General features: G+C 34.5%; 1 protein-coding gene across 1 annotated transcript in view; it reads right to left on the reverse strand.

Moving 5' to 3' along the window:
* Nucleotides 1–5,533: 5,533 nt before the first annotated feature.
* The window catches only part of LOC140432507 (protein phosphatase PTC7 homolog), a 91,915-nt gene continuing 73,678 nt past the window's right edge, over nt 5,534–23,770 (reverse strand). The window contains exon 5 of the mRNA XM_072520431.1: nt 5,534–11,142. Coding sequence (XP_072376532.1) covers nt 11,093–11,142 — 50 coding nt within the window. The 3' untranslated portion in view covers nt 5,534–11,092. The remainder of the gene's footprint in view (nt 11,143–23,770) is intronic.

Genomic DNA, 23,770 nt, shown 5'->3' on the forward strand with positions numbered 1-23,770 from the left:
AAATAATAAAAAGAAAAACTTACATATAAAGGGTCAGGGGAAAAAACCAGGTAAGTCAATTTTTTTTAATATTGAGTTATCGGCTGTATTCGGTACACAGTGAACATATGTATCTTTCAAAAGTCCGAAACTTGGAAAAATACAAGTAACTCACAAGATATACAGAGCCAGTTTTTATATAAGGAGAAAAAAGCAGGTAAGTCAAGTGAAACGGGAAAAGAACCAGGCAAGTCAACAAATTCACTCGACTCTGCCGTCGCGCGATGGCCACGTTATCGATATCTGCGAACGCATCAGTCATCAGTGCATTGCTACAGTTTGTAACGGTCGCATCGAGATTAGTTTGTAAATAATAATATTATCGCTATGTCAAGCTCGGATGAAGGTATTAAGTTATATAGTGAGCCAAAAAAGAGGAAGAAAACCGGTCGGATGTCTGAGGTAAATAAAAAGTTAAGACTTGCGACACATGAAGCTGGTCCTGCTTGCCATTGTAAAAGATATAAATGTTATGATGTAACTTCTGAATACAATAGAAAAAAGATATTGAGTTACTTTAATCAACTACCGTCTCATAATGAGCAAAACATGTACTTGACTGGATTAATCACCGTGATACCTGTGGCACAGAGAAGACCTCAACATTGTGAAGAGGAGGCAAAGTTACGAGAAGCTAGTTTTGCCTACAGAGTTCGAATAACTGAAGACAACGGAGAAGTGGTAGATATTGGTATATGTGCAAAAGCGTTTTGCTCATTTCATGGAATCGGTAAAAATAAACTCAGCTATCTACAGCAAAGTTTGAAATCGACAGGATCTGCACCTATGGATGAAAGGGGTAAGCATTCCAAGAAACACAGACAGCTTAATGAGGTCACTGCTGCTTTAATCGATAGTCATATTAAGAGTTTCAAAGGTCGCCAGAGTCACTATAGTCTTAAGGACTCAACCAAAACTTACTTACCAGAAAGTCTTAACATAAGGAAAACGTACAACCTTTTTAAAGAATTACATCCTGCTGCAGTTGTATCCTACAACACTTACAGGGTAATTTTTAACACAAAATTCAATATTTCTTTTGGATATCCGCGTTAGGATACTTGTGCAGTGTGTGATGAATATACAGCAAAGGTTTGTCTGTGGAAAAAGATGCACAGCAGATTCATCAGCTAACAGTAATGAATACTCTTCATAAAAAACGCGCTAAGACTTTTTAGAACCTTAAAAAGAAATCAAAAATTGGAGCAAGACAAAATAAGAAAAAGAAGCCATATGCGTAGATTTTGCCAAAATTGTCTCCTTGCCGAATATAGCGACCAACGACGTTTATTACAAATGACAGCTTGCTATTTATTCTTTTAATGTTCATGTTCTCTCAACTGGTGAATCCTTTTTTTACGTGTATCATGAAGCTATTGCTAAAAAAGGACCGAATGAAGTGGCTTCATTTCTATTTCACTTAATTATGAATTATTTGGACGATGAAGTAGAAGAATTGGAAATTTTTTGCGATTCTGCAGGAGGACAGAACAAAAATTACATCATATTTAAATTTATTTACTATATCACGAACAATAAAGTTCATGGCCTTACGGATATCAAAATTATATTTCCTATTCGTGGACACTCCTACTTGGAGTGTGATAAAAACAAAAACGTTGGTTTGTGGAACACAAAAACGTTGATGGAAACACCTAAGGAATTCGAAGAAATGGTGAAATTATCACAGACGAAACCATCCCCATTTACTGCTGGATTGGAAGAAAATGTTGGAATTAAAGTACATTGCTAAATGTCCGTTTAAAATACAGCCTATCAGATTTATACATTGTTCAACCAGTCATAGCCGCTTGATAGAATATCGCACCACATACAATGGACCAATATTCACTGGCATTATAAGGTTACCACGGCATTGTCTGTTATCATTAGAAGAAGGGTTGTTTGAACTTCCCCTCCAGCATACAATGGTATGTACTAATAATAAAAATAATTTGACTGAATTAACCATTACAAGTTTTCTAACAAATTTCTATACAATAATATTCTTTCCAGGCCTCCTGCCAATTTCGAGTGCAAAATTTAAAGATTTGCAAACCCTAATGAAGTTTTGTGCGCCCGCTACTGTCGAATTCTTTCATCAACTACCCCATGATTAAGTAAATGTAAGTTAACATAATAATATTTATACGTAAATACATTCTGTCAATCACAATAATTATTTTTTGCTTTATTTTTATTTACTTATTAATATGCGTGTTATTTTCAGGTTGGACACTTTCATGGTTTTTGTGACACTCCAGTGATCTGACAACACCCTTTGGGTTTTTTCTATTTTATTTACTTTTTTGACAAATAAAAGTCCAGTTATTTGTATAACTTACTCCGGTATTAGTATTTATGCATATTCTGTATGGTTTTGAACATTAAAAATGTTTTTTCTCAGTTTTGACAAAAATTGACTTACCTGGTTTTTTCCCCTGACCCTTCATATGTCCTATTCATTTACAAACTCTGTTGCTACAAAACTTACAAATGTTACTGGGCTATAAACTGTGGCAAATAAAAAATTATTACAAGTAAAGAATTATTTTTTTAAATAACGAAAGCAATTATTATTATTAAAAAAAAATGTCTGTCTTTACTTTGAAATTAAAACACAAAAAGTTACCTGGATTTCACAAAAAAATTGCACTAACACTGCTGGGGTTAAACTGGAATTTCTGCTATGCACGACAAAAAGGACTGCTTCAAATGGTCTGGAAGGACGACCAGAGACAAATAAAGGTGAGGTTGAAACAAATCAGCGGCACATTTTTACAAAACTGGAACCATTGCACGTAACACGTACTGCACAATTAACTGCAAAGCTACTAATCTTCCATAACATAAGACGAAAAACAAAGAAACATTTCAAATTTGACGGCAGTTACCAGCTAATGTCCGTTTGAAGAGGTTTACTCTCCGGACGCTGGTACTCACGTGAGGCATGGTTATATGTTGCCCCTGAAGTTAAATCTAATATAATATTAAACATCACTCACTTTTAAACAACAACATGTACATTTTTTGGTAACTTATTTTTTTTGTAAAGGGTTGTACCCTTATATTTTGGTGGCTCAGGCATGTTAACCTGCTTTTTAACCTGATGATGGAATTATTATTCCGAAAACGTTTGTGTTTTTGATGTAGCCCTTTTAAAGGTTTTTTAAATATACCTATATACAAAGATTTAAACCTCTTTTTTTTAAATAAAAATAATTAAATTTAAATCAGATTCAGAATGGATGGACAACTAACAGAACCTATAGAAATAAGCAGCAGAATAAGACAAGGGGATTCATTGAGTCCCATGCTCTTCAATTTGATCATGGACTAAATCATTAAAAGCGTTAACAAAGGAAGAGGATATAGAATGGGAAACAAAGAAATAAAAGAAATCTGTAACGCATACGACGCAATATTGATAGCCCAAGATGAAGATGGTCTGCAAAGACTGGTCCACAGATTTAACATAAGAGCAAACGAATTTAATATGACAATCTCATCTCAGAAAACTAAAACAATAGTAGTTAGCAAATAACCAACCAGATGTAAAATATAAATTGATGGCATCAGTATTGAACAAGTAATGGAAATAAAATACCTGGGAATTCCACTGTCTAGTTATGGAGACCTGGACAAAGAAGTGAGAGATCAAGTAGAAAAAGCACATAGACCAGCAGGTTGCCTTAATAACACTATATGGCGAAACAGACACATTAACACTGAGATGAAGTCAAGAATTTATAAAGCTAGCGTAAGATCAATAAAGACATATGCCTCAGAAACAAGATCCGACACAGCCACGACGCAAAGACTACTGGAATCGGCAGAGTTTAGAGTACTGAGAAGAATTACAGGAAATAAGCTGAGTGATCGAAAGAACAGTGAAGACATTAGAAGAAAATGTAAGGTACAGTGTATAAATGAATGGACACAAAATAGAAAAAAGAATGGCCGCATAAGAAATGGCCGAAGAATAACCACATAAGCAGAATGGAGAAGACCCGTGTCGTCAAAATAGCAAGAGATAAGTCACCAACCGGCAGAAGAAATATCGGACGACCACGCAAAAGATGAAGAAACAACCTTCCATAGAGGTATTAATCCGCCAATGAACAAGCCTAGAGAGAGGCATATGGCTGACTTCTCTCAACTGGTTTCTGGTCATTGAATTCACTTACAACTATGTATATAATCAAATTAGGGAATAGACCTCTTGGAACTGACTTCGATTGAGACATGATTTCTTAAAAACGATGTCTGGAATTTCAGTGGACAATTTAAACTCTCCATGGCTCTTCCTTTTCTTTTGTATTTAATTTCCCTTTTTTGCTTTTGTCAAAGAGTAATACAAACATGATTTCATCTTCTTTAGATTCAGAATCTAATAACAGCAAATAATACTCTATTCAACTTATCAAGCCCACTGGGTGATGGCGACATGTGAAAACGTTTCGTCCTCTTCATTACTTACGCGACGCCTTGTATTATCCGGTAATCCAAGTAGATGTAGATGCCGTCTAAGTCTACAATAGCTAGAAGTATATCGACCATCAGGGAAAAACTAGCCTGTTTCATAGTTACGTGTACAGTTGTGGCAATATGAAAACTGCATATAGCATGTATACAGGCAATTGCTACAAATAATTCCATCCAGCAGTTCAAGCACTACCTATTAATGTGGATGAAATTTGGTTACAGCAAGACGGCTGTCCAGCTCACAATGCACGGGAGGTGTTAGATTTTTTAAACATCCCGTTTCAGATAGTTTTTAGTACAAAAGGTACCATAAAAATGCCACCTCGCTCTCCTGATCTTGCACCTTTGGACTTTTTCGTATGGGGATATGTGAAGCAACAAATTTACCGAGATGAACATGAACGTGCCGGAAATTTAAACGAATTACGTCAAAAAATCATTCAGAACTTTCAAAATTACAATCAATTATACAATAGATTGGGCTACTGCTTAGCTGAACGTGGTGGACTTTTTGAAAATTTAATTTAAAATAGTTTGAATTAAAATTGTTATTTTTTAAAATAAATTGTTTTAATTTATGCCGTTAAGAATTCATTTTGTTATTTTTTATGAATTGAGAAGAAACTGCTGATTTAATCTAAGATATGAAACTGCTTTTAAATCTTGAAATATTTCCCTAGACCATCTAAAAAATAAACGGTTTCTTTGGGCCACAATGTACAGACAGGACTGCCCATAGTCCTTACGGGTCTATCACAGACATGAGGTTACATGCTATTCTGTTTTTTTTTTCTCAGTTAGTTGCGTTGTCTTAATGCCCTATAGTCAGATAATTTTTTTCCATAACTGTACATATACTTACCTTGTTGGTTTTTGCATAGCTGTAAAGGTTAGATATCAAGTAAACTAAACCACAGCATAGATTGTTCCTTTGTTGTGCCTAAACTAGTAACAAAATGTCGAAGAGATGAATACGATTAGGAAGAACGCGTAAATAAAAACAAACAGCTATCAATAACAACTAATTTATTAACCAAAAAACTGCATTTCCATTGCAAATAAACAAGTGTTCTTGAGTATACAACTAGATACATGTAGATTATAATATTACACGAGCAATTTCAACCTAAATGTTAGGTTAAACCAGTTTGGTTTCACGATCACTAATAAATTTCGTTCAAAAGGAATTACATATCTCTGCGGAAAGAAATAGAGATCATAAACAGTGTATAGAAATTATTATACCCGTAAGACTTACCAGGCAATTAGTCACTCTAATTGGGGAATCTTTTTTCTTATGAGATTTAATCAGTTAGTCTTTACAATACGATTTAAAAAAAAATCATCTCTTTGATAAGATGTTATCATTCCCTTGTCTTTAGTGCTCAGTGGTTTTTGAGAAGACTATTAAAAAAGCAATAGACTCGTTTTAATGTAAAGCAGTGATTCAAAAATATTGACATTCCTATTTGAAAATATCTCTTAAAAACGAACCATTTTCTTAATTGATACACCCTGATAAGGTATATGGCAGATCGGTATCCTATACTTTATTTTCTTCAGAAATTATTCAATAAATGACGATAAAACCCTACTTTCTGGTCTGAAAATAAATAGAATTGAACCTTAAATACATATTTGGTAAGAAAACAAGTTTTTACAACGTTCAGTAGGGAAGAAAACAACTTTTCAACATATTTTTGTATCCTACATGTTACTGACGAAATAACTCTTAAAACGTTGATCTACATACTTTAAAAATCAAATAGATTTCATATATACTGAATTTGGTAAAATTAAAACATTTACACAAATAGTAAATTCGCAAAGATATCACCCATATTTATTATACAGTGCAGTAATTGTTGAATTTAGGCATACAAGTAAAGTTATTTGTATTTAACCTAGATAGAAAGGGGCTATATTATAACAATTTTTCTTTGAATATTTTTATTTTACGAATCGAAATTATTTCGAATCAATAAGGAATCTTTTTAAATAATGAGAATTTCTAATTTTTGAATAAATTTTGCATGTTCCACGGCTAAATCCACATCTAAAATAAACCAGAAGTGAAAAATTGTTATGACCGGAAGTTAACCAAGATATGTTTTTAGACGTTGATCACGAATCTGTAGCCAAAATAATTGTATATATCGTCGTTTGCGAGTTATATATAGTTTTTATTAATTTTTCCAAAACCGGAAGTAACTATTTCTGCTATTACAATTTGTGCCATAATAGCTTTAAATTCTGAATCAGAATCTATTAATTTTTTTCAATCTAAGACTGAACAAAAGAATTTTATTAATTTTCTCAAAACAGGAAGTTTGTATTTCTGTTTTGACAATTTTTGCCGTGATAACTTTTAGTGGTGAATCGGAATCCGTCGTCAGTTTTTCTCTATCTATTACAATTTCTTCAATCTAAAACTGAACAAACAAGCGTAATCTATAGAACCGAAATTTGATTTTCGTGTTCTTATTTCGGTTTAATAAACCACATAACACTAAAGCGATAACGCCTTTTTCAATTTTTGTTTAAGAATAGGCATCTTAGACGCTTCGAAAACAAAAAATCTATTAATATTGAAGTTCACAAACATTACTGAATACTTTTGCGTCAAGCTGCTACTTTTGATTCATTTTAATTTTAAACAAATCGAAAATTTTACTGTCTATAGATAATAAGATAACATTACTCTATACTTAGGCTCAAAAACATCCAAACAACGTTTACGTAGTTTATTTCTCTACTGATACATTTTTTGAGTTCATAGACTATAAACTGGAATTATTTATTTCTGATGTTGCATCTTTCACTGCGATAGCTATTATCAAAGGCGATGCGACAACGTTCATCGTTAACTGTCTTCTGCTAACTAAGGGTGCTTGTCAAATATGTGCTTTCATGTTTTCCAGATTTTGTCGATCGATCCGATGTCGTTATTAAAATTTTCGGTATTCTGGGGAAAGTGTTGTATTCAGAAGCGCTGAGATCCACATCGTTTAAGATTAAAGTTAATCGGGTGTTTTTGATTGTAATGGCGTGTTACAAAATACCAGCCCCAAAAGACTATACTCCTAAAGTTTATTTTTTCATTCTAAACTACAAGATTCTCTGATAACCGTGTATCATTTATTGCAAAAACTATCCAAATTATATGTACAAAATTTAAAGTAAACTATTACAGAAATAAAACAAACTATCTTGACTTAGAAACGAGGCTGCAGCTTATTTCGCCAAAAACAACTATTCTTACGTCAATGCTAAAATCATACATGGCGACTCCATACATCCAATTTCGTTAACATCCAGGTTCTACAAGGTTTTAACTCCAAGAAGTAAATATAAAACCGATACATCTGGCAACGTCGCACAGATTAGTCTACAAGTTGGGGTCGGCAACCAGCGGCCCTCAAATCACTACACAAGTAAAAGAGACGTTCCAACACTTATGGAAATAAGTTATTATTTCATTGTTTTGTGTACATGAAAGCAGGAGATTCAGTTCAAACGATCACAGTCTAAGAACTGTTCGATTGTTACACGATATAATCTCTCTTTCGTTTGAGAATGTGCATTGCGAGCGCGAGATAGTCAAAGGTCAGGCGTGATGTTTCACGGATAATCATAATACCCATCGCATGCGCTTTTCGCTCTCTATACCTGTTATTACCACCCCTGCACTTCCTCACTCCTGCTCGCTCAGTTTGTTACAAAGTATAGGATAATAAAATTTAGTAATTGTTTCACCCTATGAATGTGCATTTAATACTTTTATTCATCAGTGAATTTATCCTTTATTTTATCTTTCTCGGATTTAGATTATAGGTAAATATAGGGGGAAAGTACTCGAAGTAATGTCTTAATTTTTAAAGATAAATCAGTCTTTTGATAGTTTCTCTCTAGCAATAGACGAAAGAACGGGCGTGTCAGCTACAGAACAGTTCGAAAACTTAATCTTTACGAAGAGCTTATAAAAATGCGCTGATTGAAAGGTGCTGGCTACAGGAAAAGATTTATTCCGTCATTTGGAACTAGCCATTGAGCTATTACAATTAAGCTGAGGAAAGTTGATAAGTACTACTGACGGAGTTAAGAACAATGAGCGCCCAAAACATAGGTGTAGGGAGAATCATACCACACAAAAAGACTCAGGATCAGCTGCGCTCTTGATCTGTACTATCTACTGTCAATTTTATAAGAAAAAATGGGATCACACACCGAATGTTCTAAAAGCTACTGGAAGATCTGGAAGTTGACTATGATGACATAGTTTATTACTGTGAAGTAGTTCAGTCGAAGTACCGTTCTAAAAAGGTTTGGATATTCGATAAAAGCCAGCTGAAAAGGATGTAAGGAAAACGCTAACTTTTACACGTACACTTTTATAAAAGTTTGTTAAGCAAATTACAACGTTTGGTAGTACATATCTGTGTGAGCAGACTTTTTCAATCCTTAACTATGGAAAAACAAGCATTATCCTCCATCGACCGATAAACATCTAGATCCGATACTGCGTGTTTCTATGTCCAAAATCGAAGCAGACATTAAAAAACTTTCAAGTAAGGTACAACTTCAAAAATTACCTTAACTTTGTAAGTTTTAAGTACTTAATGGTGTTTATTAGACGAAATGTGGCCCGCAACAAATATTCTCATATTTGTGGCCTTTATATAAGAAAATAAAAGCAATATAAGAATTGATACGTTACTGTGATACTATTGAGGGAGTTAGTGTTAATTCCGTTATAAATATCACAAATGTTGTGTTATTTTCTTACGACTATAAAAATTCTTTCATTAATAGATAAAACCAATTTCACTCAATTAACTGATCGGCAAAAATCAGCGAAATTGATAAAAATACATATTGCAGCTTCTGGATAAAATATAGGGCTGTTACCGATATGCAACATGTTCTCTGCCTGTCCGATTTGACAGCATAGGATCCAATACAATGTTAGATCTTATTTGTTAATTCTTTGAGTTCCTATCATGTATACGGAATGTACAAAGTTCGTTTAGAACTATACATATGACCATTATGCCCAATCTATGGATTAATGCACTGTATAACGGTGTTCTATTAGCTTTTTATATTACTGTATTTACATAAAAAAAGGATTTTGCTACAATCAATTCGTAATTGATTTCATATTCATGAAAAAGTAAACTACAACTTCCTATAGTTGCTTCTACGGCAATCTGAAAACTTAAAATATCTTGAATCAAATGCCATTGAGCATATTTGTATCAAACTAATTCAGTAATCTTGATTTTTTAGTTGCCCTATTAGTTTTCAGATAGCTGCTAGAGCTGTTTTGGAAAAGCACTGTTTATATTTACTAATTTTTATTTCATGATATTCTACATGTGTAAATAAAAAAATAAATTACAACGATGATGAATAATTTACATTAGCGTCTAGTACGTACAACCTAAAATCCATAGAACATACAAAAAATAATTATTGAAGAATATTGACATTTTTCGACATATTCGTTTTTAAAATCATTTATCCAACAATCATTATCGTCATCTATCTCGTTGTAATTTACGAAAATACAACAATTTAGTATACAACCTATATCTATTAAATCCTCATTGGGATTTCAGCTTCCCTTTATGATCTTTTTGATCGTATTTTAAGAAATTTTTTCTTGTTAGTATTGTGTATTTTAAACTCTGATCCATCGTAGGTCATTGTATTACTAATAAATGAATAACTTTATACCATATTAAGTTCTAGACTGCTTAGTTTGAATCACACATTCATCACTTTTTGATAATGTATTATTTTCAAGTGTACTAATCACATTGAGCTTCTTGCTGAGCAGTAGACTTGCTTGTGCTTGTGATGTGCGCAGTATAATCATACTCGTATTTCTCTTTTTCACTAAGTGCTCGCGCAGTGAAGCATGGAAGTTAAAATCGAGATCTCACTAGCTCAGGATATACCCGAATTGATCAACTAATTGAGGCTTAATTTGACGCATACGTTGAACTCTTTGACGATCATGTTTATTTTACCATAAATATGGTATAATTTTTCAATTTTGTTTTATTCCATTATTCTGTTCCTGCAAAAATTAAAAAATGTACCAATGTTGGCGATTGATAGAAATATTTGCGCTTGCGTGAAACCGTTTTGTAAGTCTCGGACTTGTGTTCGAACAAATCACATTCTCACATTTACGTTTTCATTGCGGTAATATTTACCGATATTGATATTTCACAAATAATTGTACATATTGTTAATGTTTCAACAACGGATTTATTTTGTCAAAAAATTTCAATCTTGTATACTTTTGAAGCAGCTATAATCACTTTATTTTTGATATTTGTTTTTGAAACATCAAGTGTAGAGTTATCAAGTAATTAAGTTATATTTTGTTTGTTCTATGGAATATCAAAAACACTCAAATTCAACAAATAAAAAACACGAAAAAGATCACATTATATTGACGGTTTTGGTAGTACAATTATAATGAAATGCAAAAATCGTAATTTGCTAAACGTTGGAAAAGACGTCAAAATCATCAACTACCTAATTTTCTAAGGCTTCATATTGCAACCGTTGCTAGGAGCACCGTAATGTCATCCGGTTTTCCACCTGAAATATAAAAAAAAAACATATATCAAGCTAAATTCAAAATCAAATATCAGAATCTGATTGTAGGATAATTAAATTATTACTGTTCTATATTGCTAATATGAACTGATAAAATATTTTACACCTAAGAAGACTGCTTTGCAATTAAATGCTGGTAACTTTATTACTAGCGGATCAGATAAGCGGCGATATATTTTACACTACCTTTATGAATAACATTTTACTGCTCTGTTGTTTCAATCAGCACTGCTCAACAAGTTATCGTTTATTGGTTTTAATACTTTATTGCAATAGTACGAGTACGGAATATTTATTTATTATTTAAACAGTGAATTTATTACATGTTAATTTTTTTTTTAATTTCTTCTGGCGTATCGTATAATGTAGGTTTACCCAATAATCAAAGTTATGCCTTTACAAGAACATATTATTTGAAAAATAAGGAGTAAACACCATGTGTCATAATAATAACTGTAATCTCTTTTATACACACTTTAAAAATTTGTTTAGTAATGTATTTCCTAAATCCACACAATCATTGAAAAATGATTCATGCTGTTTAAAAATATCTTTCTATTAACGACACTGTCATCGACAAAGTAGATCAAATTCAAACGTCATCATATTTCTCTTTTGTTTATCGTTAAAAATTAATTGATGGTCGTGGGTTGTATTGGTGTTATTTAATAATTTAACAAAATACATAATCAGCAAAAATCTTATTTAAAACATGCGAACGGTTTTTGCAATCACAACCAATGCAGTGTTTATGCTTGTTTAGCATTGACTGTTAAATGATTTGTGTTCGATTGTTTCGTCTGTTGTACAACCCTCGTCCTTTTTAGTGTGTAGTAGTTGTATATAAATATAAATATAAATAAGGAGTTAGAAATTATGAACAGCATAAAAAGAAGAAAACTAGAATATTTGGGTCACATAACCAGAGGAGAAAAATATGAGCTGCTGAGAATTATTATGCAAGGAAGGATCCAAGGAAGAAGAAGCATAGGAAGAAGACGCATCTCCTGGCTGAAAAACCTTAGAGAATGGTTTAACTGTAGTTCACTACAACTTTTCAGAGCAGCAGCTAACAAAGTGACCATAGCCGTTATGATATCCAACCTCCGATAGGAGATGGAACTTTAAGAAGAAGAGTTGTATATAAGTACCTATTTTTTATAGTAGTGTAGTGAAGCGGTACTTTAAAGCAAAATGAATAATTTGGAAGAAAATAAAATACAGTCGAAACGCAGAGTGTTATCTCCAGAAGAACGGCGTTTAGTTCTAAAAGTCGAAAGTTATTTCAATTTGGAACAAAATAATATGGGTCCATTGACATCTGTTATGGCAGTTCAGAAACGCATATGATATGCTTGCGGTATCTCAGAGAGGACATTCCGAAGAATTAATAACATGAGTGAGGATGAAATAATTAAAGTAAGCAAGAGAAATCGTCGACACCCAAAAACTTTAGATTTGCACCAGTCAATTAAACTTGCAATTAAACATATTATATATCTAATTTTTCCAAAATGCTAAAACCATTTTTCGGTATAACAATTTGGGACACCCTGTACATATTACACCATATGAGATCATATGAACACCAAACGAGAGATAGATGCACACAATATACACATTTTATTTAATAATTTATTACAAAATAAAACTGTAAATAAATTTTCTTACTGTCGGTAAAAATCAATAAACCAAGACTTAATTTTTCATGATGATCAACTAGTAGTAACTCCTTTAGAACAGCTGATGGCTAGTATAAACTAGATTTGATTAAGAGTAATATTAGCAGTATAAACCATTTTATTAATAATAATAGGTTTAAGTACATCCATACTACGCATATAATTAAAGAGCTCAGTGGACCTAGGGAATAACAAAAAGTTATTTCAAAGATTCTAGACGTTAAGCTTTTATTTACTATGGAAGTATATTTTGATTTCTAAACTTTTCATATTCAAATCAATAAAAGTAATAGTTTTATTAATATACACTGAAATATATATACTCAAAATAATATAACTCAAATTTTTAACTTTACGTTGCTTGTATTGTCGAACCTATATTTTATAATCATTTTATGTGGATTGGTGCAGCAGGAAAAGGAGCATCACCTAATTAGGGTAAATATTGACCTTCTGAAAAGATGTAATAAGCTCTTTTCAAATGATTTAAGACTTCAGATATTTTTTCTACTCGAATACATTTCACACCAATTCTAGTACATTCTTGCCAATCTTTCTTCCTATTATTAAGATTAAAGTTTTGAATTTGATTTTAAGAGTCTCTGAAATACTGAGTGACGTCTACATTTTTGTCACTCAACAGGATTACCAGAACCTGCCAATCCTGCTTTCTTGTTCCGGTTTTCTATGGATTTAAAGCCATCCGGTAAAAATCAATAAATCAGCTATCACCGAGAGATGCGATTTTATCTAACAGAGTACTACTCATCCACTAGCCGACCTAATACTTTCATAGCTACTAATTCAAAGTCGTAAATCTCCTATGGTTGAAATTAAAATTTCGAACTGGGCCCGGGTTCGAGTAATGAAAACTTCCTAATCTACATACATCGAAGTGTGTAAAACCTGGTCAGCCAGCCAACCTAGTCGTCAATCTAACTCCTGATACTCTTTAGGGGGTAAACTTTTTTTGTTTATCATGTCCTAAGTACTTATACGATGCAGTCTGCACCAGGTCCCTTCCATCAACAGCTTCTTATTCTTCAGTGCTATATCCGGTCCAGATGTTTAACGATCATTAAGGCTATCATGGTTTTGTTGAAACAGCTCCGCGGAAGTCATTCCAAACCATTGTCGGAGGTTTTTCAACCACGAGATACGACGGCGTCCCGGTCCGCTCCTGTCAAATACTTTACCCTGCACAACGAGTTGAAGAATTCGATATTTTTCTTAGTTCCGCATCACGTGCCCGAGGTACTCAAGCTTACGTTGGTTCAATAAATTAAGCACTTCTTTTTCTTTTGTCATGAGCTGTAGGGCCTCAACGTTGGTGACATGGTCCACATAAGATATTCAGTGGATTGCGTCAGTGTCCAGGCTTCAACTCCATATAGTAACACTGGAAGAATGTAGCACCTCACTATCCGCATCTTGGTTCCCAAACTGAGATCACTGCAGCACAGCAAGGATCTCAACTTGATAAATGTAGACCGTGTCATCAACAGCAATATTTCAATTTAGCACCAGATTAGTCATTATTTGCGTCTTGTTCAAAGACGCAAATAATCCAAACATTATTATTGCATCATCCATAAGATCGGCTATAACGACGATGTAATCTGTAATTCTCAAATGACTGATCTTCTCTCCATTTATATTGATACCATGTTCGTTCATATGTGTCTTACAAGTATGTTCTAAGAGCATCGTCAATACGTTTGGAGAGACGGTGTCTCCTTGCCGTACTATTCGGCATTCTGTCAAAGCTTTTTAACATTTTGTGATGGCTTATGGTATCGAATGTTTCCTCGTAGTCCACAATATCAGTGCCAATGGTTTGTTGTATTCTGCAGACTTCTCTATTAGGTTATTTATCATTAGTAAATGGTCGTTAGTGCTGTATCCCGATCTAAATCCAGCTTGTTCTTGTTCAAACTGATAGGACGGTAGTTTTTTAGATCTCTTATGTCTCATTACTTGTGTAATAAAATAACTAGCGGACCAACTCGACATCGAGTTTTTTAAATGAAATTTTTATTTTGCGAGAAAAATTAAGAGATCAATACAAACAATATAAGCAAGAATATACATAACATTCATCAATAATAATGCAAGTAAAAAAAAGTGATTATGGAAGTCGACCTCAAAACCGGAATGCAATTTTTAGTTCATCAAATGTCGACATGGATATCATTTAGCAGTTAATTTTGCATGCTGATCACGAATCCGGTGTCAGATTTGCTCTATCTTGACGTTTTATGCGCGTTTCGGGTCACTTCCGGTGTCGGATCGCAACCGGAAGTACATATTTAGATTCGTCTCGACGAGACCCTTCGATCCATATATACATTGTGGGGTCTAAATTTAGGAACCATAATATCGAACCAGGGAACAACAGAAGAAGATACAAACAACAGACTGAGACAAACAAGAAACTGTATAAGACAACTAAACTCAGTGTTGTGGGATAAGAACATTACGATAAAGACAAAAAAGAGAATATATAATACCCTGACAAGAAGTATCCTGACATATGGGTCCGAAAACTGGACAATAAACAAGAGAAATAAAGGTAGAATAAGAGCAGTAGAAATGGAGTTCCTGAGGAGAAGCTGTAGACTTACAAAAAGAGACAGAATTGAAAACGCAGAGATTAAGCGGGGAATGGGAGTGCAATCAGACATAATCGACTATATAGAGGAGAAGAGACTATCCTGGTACGGCCACGTCAGAAGAGCGGACAGAGGACGCTGGATAAACAAAATCACAGAATGGAGCCCGATTGGAAGAAGAAAGAGAGGAAGACCCCGAAGGTCATTCAGAGATGAAATCGACGAGGCTATGGAGAAAAGAACCCTGCGAGATGGAGACTGGAATGACAGGGAAAATTGGAGAAAACGGTTGAGTGAAGGAAGACAGTGAAAACTGTGGAAATCCTTAGTAGTAGTAGTAGTAGGGGTCTAAAACTTAAAGTAAATTTTAACTTCCAGTCATCTCAAAACCGGAAGTGAATTTTTGTACCAAAAGTATATCTTGACAATCTCATACGTAATACTAATAATATTCCGAAAAAATATTTTAATTATCTAATATGGTTTTTGAGTAAAGTGGTGGACAAGAAAAGGGCTTAGCGTTTTAGTATATAAGATAACTGCATTGTTCCATTGAGAAGGAGTTTTTCCCTGGTAGATGCATTCGGTGAAAAGCTTGGCCAAAGCCTTACTAATTTTATTTCCACCTAGTTTGATGGCTTTGATCACTGCTCCTTCATCGCCAGAGGATTTGTTATTTTTCATTTCTAATGGAAGTTATTTCTGGCATTAATTCTGATCCCTGGTTTGTGATTTTGGGTAGGGGCTGATCTTGCCTTTCGTCGGTGCTCTCATACATTTCGCGATAAAAGAATTCGACAACCTCAAGGATTTTGGTTCTATCAGTAGTAATGTTTCCATCTATTTTTTTACTTTGAACATATATTTGTTGACTGTGTTGCTCGTATTTCGCCTCAATACTGTTAAACTTTTGTTTTCTTAAATTAATTTAGTTATTTCACTTGTATTGTTTTCTCTTACGTCTTTTCAGATTGACCGGTGGGTATCTTTATCTGATTTCTCCATTATTGTGGTGTTGGAGCCGTATTTATCCGTTATGTACCTACCCGTACCATATGTACCTAAAAATTATACATCTAGATTTGTCTTAAATAAAATGCTTTAGTAGCTCTTAAATGAGGCAGTGCTCCATTACCAGATGTGCCAAATTACCTGAACTTTTCACTTTTTGTTTTTAAACTTTCAGAATGCTTCATGATAATTTTTAACTTGTTCTACACTGGATTCGCCAACATCGCGAACGTCGCAAATATCAGATTTAGAAAATCAAATGATAGAATACTCTAAAATTAGAGATAAGCACATTCCGATGGGCATTCTTTGACATGAAAGGATCAGTAGCTTTATCAAATCCATCCTTTTCACAAAAACCTGCATTTTTTATGTGAAACATCTAATACGGCGGGTCATATACACGCTTTAAAGTTTTAGACTTCCTCCGCCACTCAGCTTTCGTAACCTATAGCGTACGTAGTACTGTTAACATACTTCAGTTATTAACGAAGAATTATCAGTAGTAATATCCCTAGGACATTGATAACAGACGAGATAATTTCATGACAATCGAAAGCTCGTTCCTTGGTAACAGCACGAAGCCGAAGGCTGAGTGCTATTACCAAGCAACGAGCTTGAGAAATTTGTCATGAAATTATGAGGCATTCATCAATGTCCGAGGGATATTCGGCGGATAATCATAACTCAACATAACGAAACATTTATTTATTAAAAGTACAGTTAGTAAAAGTACAATTATTAAAATTTAAGTTAACATTAGATTCGTTGCTGTTCTCTACTATAGAAGATCTATTACCACGCATAATATTTATAATCTTGTTGTGGTGTTCTTGATCGAGATTCAAGTATGGTTTTATAGAATTCTGATTGCCATGACCAGTAATTTTTAGCAATTGTTGTTCTTCTACACCACTTTTTGCTAATTCGCTAACAGCAGTTGATCTATTCGAGTGATTTGTTATCTTTTTCTCATTTGTGAATTTTGAAATTTATTTGGATGAAGTTGTCAAACTCGATCGTGTTGTCATAGGGATTGAAAATTGCACTGAATGCAATTATCAGTCTAACGTTGACATGATTGGGTGAAATTGTTCCACATGACACAAAATGACGAAATTTGAATGGTTGCTAGAACAGTCGAAAAATTATCATAGTAATTGGGTTAGACGGTTAGAGGCATCGAATATTACAATTACCAAAGTAACTGATGAGACAGCTGACAACATTTCATTTTAAATTAATTTCCAGACCTTTATATTTTTTTCCGTTTTTTTCCAGGCCGTTTTTTATATTCTTCATGTAATTTTCGTGCAATATGTTTAAGATCCACCTTGACAATCGCTAATATGACTTGATCATCGGGCAAGTGTAAGTATACAAGGATCAGAGAAAAATTTCAGAGATTTTAGCGTTTTTCGAAGCCATATTTCATTAGATTGGACATCGAATTTAAGAAAACAAAAAATATGAGATGAACGTTAAGTAATCTTCGCATTTTTGGCTCCTGGTTTTTTTGGAAGTGCAATAAACTCAGATTTTAGCCATTTTGTCGGTATTTCTCCAGAGTGGTATATGTTGTTGAATATCTTTGCGATTATTGCTATTGATTCGTTGTCCATTAGTTTGAGTAGTTCTGCTTGTATATTATCAGGGCCTCCCGCTTTGCCATCCTTTAACTGTGTTATTGCGAAGTAAACTTCTTGCTGTAATATTCTTGGTCTATCATTTACCTCTTCTTCTAGCTCAAAGGTGTTATCTCTTTGGTCTTCAAATAGTTTTTATAGATATTCTTTCCACGTTCTTATTTTACTCTGTGTGTCCAAGATGATGTTTCCGTCAGAATCAGTTATATTTCCTTTCTGCATTCGTCTTAGTCCCCGTGTGAGTTCTTTAAATTTTATATGTACATTGTGGCTATCGTACATTGACTGCAGAGTCTCAATTTCTTCGCATCTTTCCCTTGCTTCTTTTTCTTTCGCTTCTCTGATTTTCGTTCTTATTAATATATTTATGGTTTTATATTTGTCTGGGTCATTTTTGACATCTCTTCTCTAGTCCATTAGTTTCAGGATCTCATCTATCATCAATGATTTTTTCTTCATTACTCTATCTGTCTTTAAGTGTTTATCCTTTACATTTTGCACTATTTCTGTAATGTTTGATCGTTTGTTCTTCGTTCGATTCGTCTCTAATTGCAGTCACTTGCTCGTTTAACGTGGCTTGGACTCTCATCCTTGTATCAAGGTCTTTCAGCATGCGTAGGTCGTATGATTGTGCTTTCCTTTTCTGCACTGTTTTGAGTTTTACACAGATATATACATAGACTGATTATTTCTTATTCACAAGCTTAGTCTTGTTTTAATTGAAATATTATGATCTTAAAACGTTACAGTAAAAAGTTTACCCAAAGTTACCATACGGGAACCCGTTTATTATAAACGAAAAGATAAATAATCGGTTTAAAAAATATTTGTTGAAAAATTGTTATAAATAAGTAGGTTCCCGTGGTAAACTTTTTCGATTAAGACAAGATTTAGTTTATGGGTAAGAAATAATTCATGTGTTAAGAACGTTAACGTTTAGACGTTCGCCAAGCCTATATATCCCGAAACGCAACGGTATATAATTGTGCAAACATTTGGAATGATATTTTTCCCAGCCCGTGCGCCCATAATACCCGGACTATATTCCTTCTTCCACTGCAGAATTATATTTTGCATATACATAACATACTTTCATAAACAACTAGAATATCCGTTACTATAAGACATTAGAATTGCCGAGCAAGCAGCAGAAGTTTAAAATACACGTATTGTATTACCACCTGCTTTATTTATAAAAACCAAACTTAACAGAAAAGTCACGTACCTCGTTTTTCCACTGAGCTATTAAATTATTCTGTATCTTAGACCATAATTATTATAGTTTGGGTCTTGGGTTATTTTTGAACCTAATAGCTTATAATTCAAATTCGATAACAATAAAAATTAATCGTTAACAATAAGGAAAATTGAAATAATAAAATTGCTCATAGCTTTGTTTTCAGTACCACAAAGTTATATATTTAACTGTTGAACTATTAATTATTAAATCAGTGAATACATGAATCATCAAGGCAATTATAACAATAGAAAATTGTTTACACAAAAACAAGATTCTTGCGTGGTGTGATCGTAATATTCAATTTTATTTATTTGTTAATAGACGAGGTTTACCCATAGGTTATCTTATTTTGATACACTTATTAGGACAACCAACTTATAGCCTCTAGACCAGTGGTTTCCAACCTTTTTCCCATGATCGCCCCTTAGACAGGTTTCACCAGTTATGAATACTACAATCGCCCCCCCCCCCCCAATTAAATTGAAACAAATAATGAATCATCTATACAAAAGGTAAGTATCCATATTTATTTATTTTTACATTTCGTAAAATGATAAATGGTTATATGTGTGTAAAATAATTGTTAATGGCTTCCTTGGGCCTGGTGTCCCTCACATAATTTCTTTATGTCTGGCTCAATGTTGGTTAATAACAACCTCAAATCCCCTCTTTCTATTATGTCGAGCCTATTTCTTTGTCTGTTTTTCAATATACACATAGAACTAAAACCTTTCTCCACTAGATATGTTGTGGGGAATGCCAATAAAAATAATTTGATTGCATTCCACAAGATTGGATACACTTCTTTTATCCTCGGCCAAAATCTTTCGTACCACACTCCCGAAACAAACTTTCAATTTCAACATCATGTCTCAAATCAATCAAGTTTTCTTGAAGAGAAGGACATACCGTTGAAAATTCCACGCTGAAAGGATTGATAAACCAAGTTGGCACTTTCAGACTAGCCAAATCTTGGAATCGGGACTGCAGATCTTCTTTTAGTGTTTGAAGGTGAAGGCAGTATGTTTGAAGATCCTCAGAATCAACACAAGAAGATTTCAAGTTGGGGAATTTAGTCAGATCTCTTCTCTGCATATTTTCTTCAAAAATAGATAGTTTGTCAATGAATGCTCCGACTACTCCCTTCGCTTTGGCCATATTTATGTTCTTCCCCTGTAGTTGCAGGTTCATTTCATTTAATTTTTGAAAAATATCTGATAAGTAAGCGATGTCATTTCGCTTCTCTTGTAGTTCTGTACTCAGTGTGGGGTCAGTAGTATTAAGAAATTCAATAACAGTATCCATGAGGCTGAAGAACCGCCTTAAGCAATTGCCTTTAGAAAGCCAGCGGACTTCCATATGTACTAGCAATGTATTAAATATCTCATGATTTTCTTCACAAAGTGTACGAAATATTCGATCATTCTTTGGTTATTAATTTTATTTACCGCATCTATGACAAGTTGAAGAGAATCGTGCAACCTCCCACTCAAATTCTTGGCAGCCAAATGCTCTCTGTGAATGACGCAGTGAAAACACAAAATTCCAGGTACTGCTTGTTTCAGATGTGCAATAAATCCCCGATGGCGTCTTGTCATTGCTGCTGCACCGTCAGTAGCACAGGCGATCATATTTAATAAGAGAATCTCTTTTTCCTCAAAAAATCTCTTAACGACCTCATATGGAAGATCCTTTTGTATCAGTAATCAGACTTCTAACAAACAGCATTTCCTTAGCTATTTCTCCATTGTCGTCAATGAATCGGACATATGACAGCAGCAAAGCTGTGCTGTCACTCAGGGTACTCTCGTCAAGTTGCATAGTAAACTCTCTGCTTTTCAATTTGTTGCAGAGAATATCTTCGACATTCGCTCCCATTTCATCAATCCTTCTGGAGACAGTATTATTGCTGAGAGGAACTGCATCTGTTACTTGGCCGGCCTGACTGGGTCCCAACATAGTATCAACTATCTCTTTGACAGCTGGGAGGATGAGTTCTTCTCCAATTGTGTGCGGCTTGGCACTTTTTGACTCACTGAACACAATGACTGTCAGTTGAAACAAAACAACTTTATATACCACAATACAAAACTCGGGAACGAAAGACTCCGCATTTGAGGCGACGACAACCTCGGCCGTTCGCTTTTTGTTCGAGTCAGATCGGCAGGAGCGGTACCTACTTCTCATCATTCTTATCCCACTTCTCTCTCTTTCTCTTTTGTGTGGATGATCGCACAATACGAAAGCTCGATCAAAGGAAAATGCAGAATTCGTTATAATGTATAATTATAACAATAATGTATAGAATTAAATTGTATTATGATTCATAGCTCTCTGTGACTAGACGAGATGTTTGTGTTATTATTACCTGCATTGGTATACATATTTACTTTTTATTATCCTATGGATATCCGATCGAAAGTATTGTATTTTTTTTTCTCTTTTATTATTTTTCTCATTTACCCATTTCTCGTTTTCCGGATGCTAAACGCCCCCCTTATCGCCCCCTTTTCTCTGTCGCCCCCCATATCGCCCCCTTCGCTCTATCGCCCCCCTGAATATCTCAAATCGCCCCCGGGGGGCGATCGCCCCCAGGTTGAGAATCACTGCTCTAGAGCTTTATTTTATCTTGCCCTTTAAACCGGCCTAATAAATCGCTGTCACCACTGTTACAATTGGGGGGGATCCACTGTAAATAATTGGAGAACCGATTATAATATTCGCAGGAACCCTACTGTCACCATTCTGATAAATGCTGCTGTCATCATTGTAAAAGACGCCTGTCTCAAAATCCTTGGATGCGTCTACAATTCTTAGGGGATACTTATCCCTGCGAGCGGGCAAGGCTTACTGGTTCCACTAGTCTGAGCTGACTGGTTTCGCCCTCGCGGATTTACAAGAGGGTAGGGAGATTTGGGAGAAAGGGGATTAAGGACTTCTGGGTCTCAGGTCCTGTAAAGAGTTGAGTCTATGGGCTTGATTTAGAAGCCGGAGAACTGCATAAGCGAAGAATGTGTATCTCTTCTAGTCTCTGCCTGTAACGGCCGGGAAGAACAATAAAACCAAATTTCGAGTTTACAATGTATTAAATAGACTGTATACTACAACTAAGATAACAAGATATCAGTTATGAACAATAATGATTCGATCAGGCGCGAAGGGAGATGAGAAGAGACAAAGCAAGAAATTAAAGGGTGGACAATCCGTATTATTATATATTGCTTGGGTTAGTATATAGATCTTAGTTACCTTCGCGTATTTAGGCTCTAGCTAATGAATACGCCTCCAATCCTACAGGAATTCAAGATCAGTCTGAAGTACCTCGCGCTATCACGAACTTTCGAAACTCCAGATACAGGCACTTATACGGTACACTACCCCGTTGAGTTACAATAGCGCGCTCCCTGGCTGCGTATTGTCTCGATCGCCCGTGCTTCTCTTTGTGGAGCACTCTCAGGTGCCTCGTTCTTACTGCTCGCCTCTGGCCCGCTTCGTTCGTTTTTTATGAGCCCGTATGCTCAATTTCCGATCGTAGTACCAAGGTCGAGTTTTTTATTTTTTTGCTGACTGAGTCCCCGTGTTATTTTCCAGCGAAGGTCTATGTTTTTTAAACGTTTTTTTTTTCTTTTAAATAACCGTGGCGACCTGATATTTGAGACTCGTGTAATACACTTAAACTAGGTCGAGTTTTCAATCTTTGTTTAATGTGAAATGTATACATTGCCTATGTTACTAACTAAGTATGAATTATTTGTTCTTTATTCAATTTGGAATATATAATAGTTATTTAAATAATTATTACTCTTTTCTAGGCTAACTACCCCTTATTTTTTCTTTTTTATTTCCTTGCTATGGTTACATTACACCGGACCTCCACAGCTTCTAGTGGTAGATAAGGTAAGGAAATATATAAATATAGTCGGACGAAGCCCAAAATAGTGAATAATCATCTATTGTTTTAATGATAACATGAGATTTTTGTGCAGGGACATAATCATCTTTCTGGCTTTATATCCCTGTGTGGGTAATAATCTCCTCAAGAATTTTTCTCCAGTCGTCCCTATCCATCGCTTTCCGCCGCCAAGCATGTATTCCCATATTTCTCCGGAATTCACCGATGTTATCAAGGAACCTTATACTAGGTCTTCCTCTTCTTCTCTGACCAAAGGATCTATCAAAGAGCGTTTTTCTATCTGGTCATTTTGTTCCATCCATGACATGCACTATCCACCTCAGACGTCCTATCTTAATATATTTTAAGATATCTAGTGGCTGGTATATTTTACAAAGTTCTAAGTTGTATCGTCTTCTCCACACTCCATTGCCATTCGTAGATTCGCTCCATAGATTCGACTTAATACTTTTCTTTAGGGAAAATAATCTTTCAGTGACATACGTCTTGCCAAAACAAAATACCTA

Source organism: Diabrotica undecimpunctata, chromosome 1, assembly GCF_040954645.1.
Source record: "Diabrotica undecimpunctata isolate CICGRU chromosome 1, icDiaUnde3, whole genome shotgun sequence".
In the NCBI taxonomy this organism is placed as follows: Eukaryota; Metazoa; Arthropoda; class Insecta; order Coleoptera; family Chrysomelidae; genus Diabrotica; species Diabrotica undecimpunctata.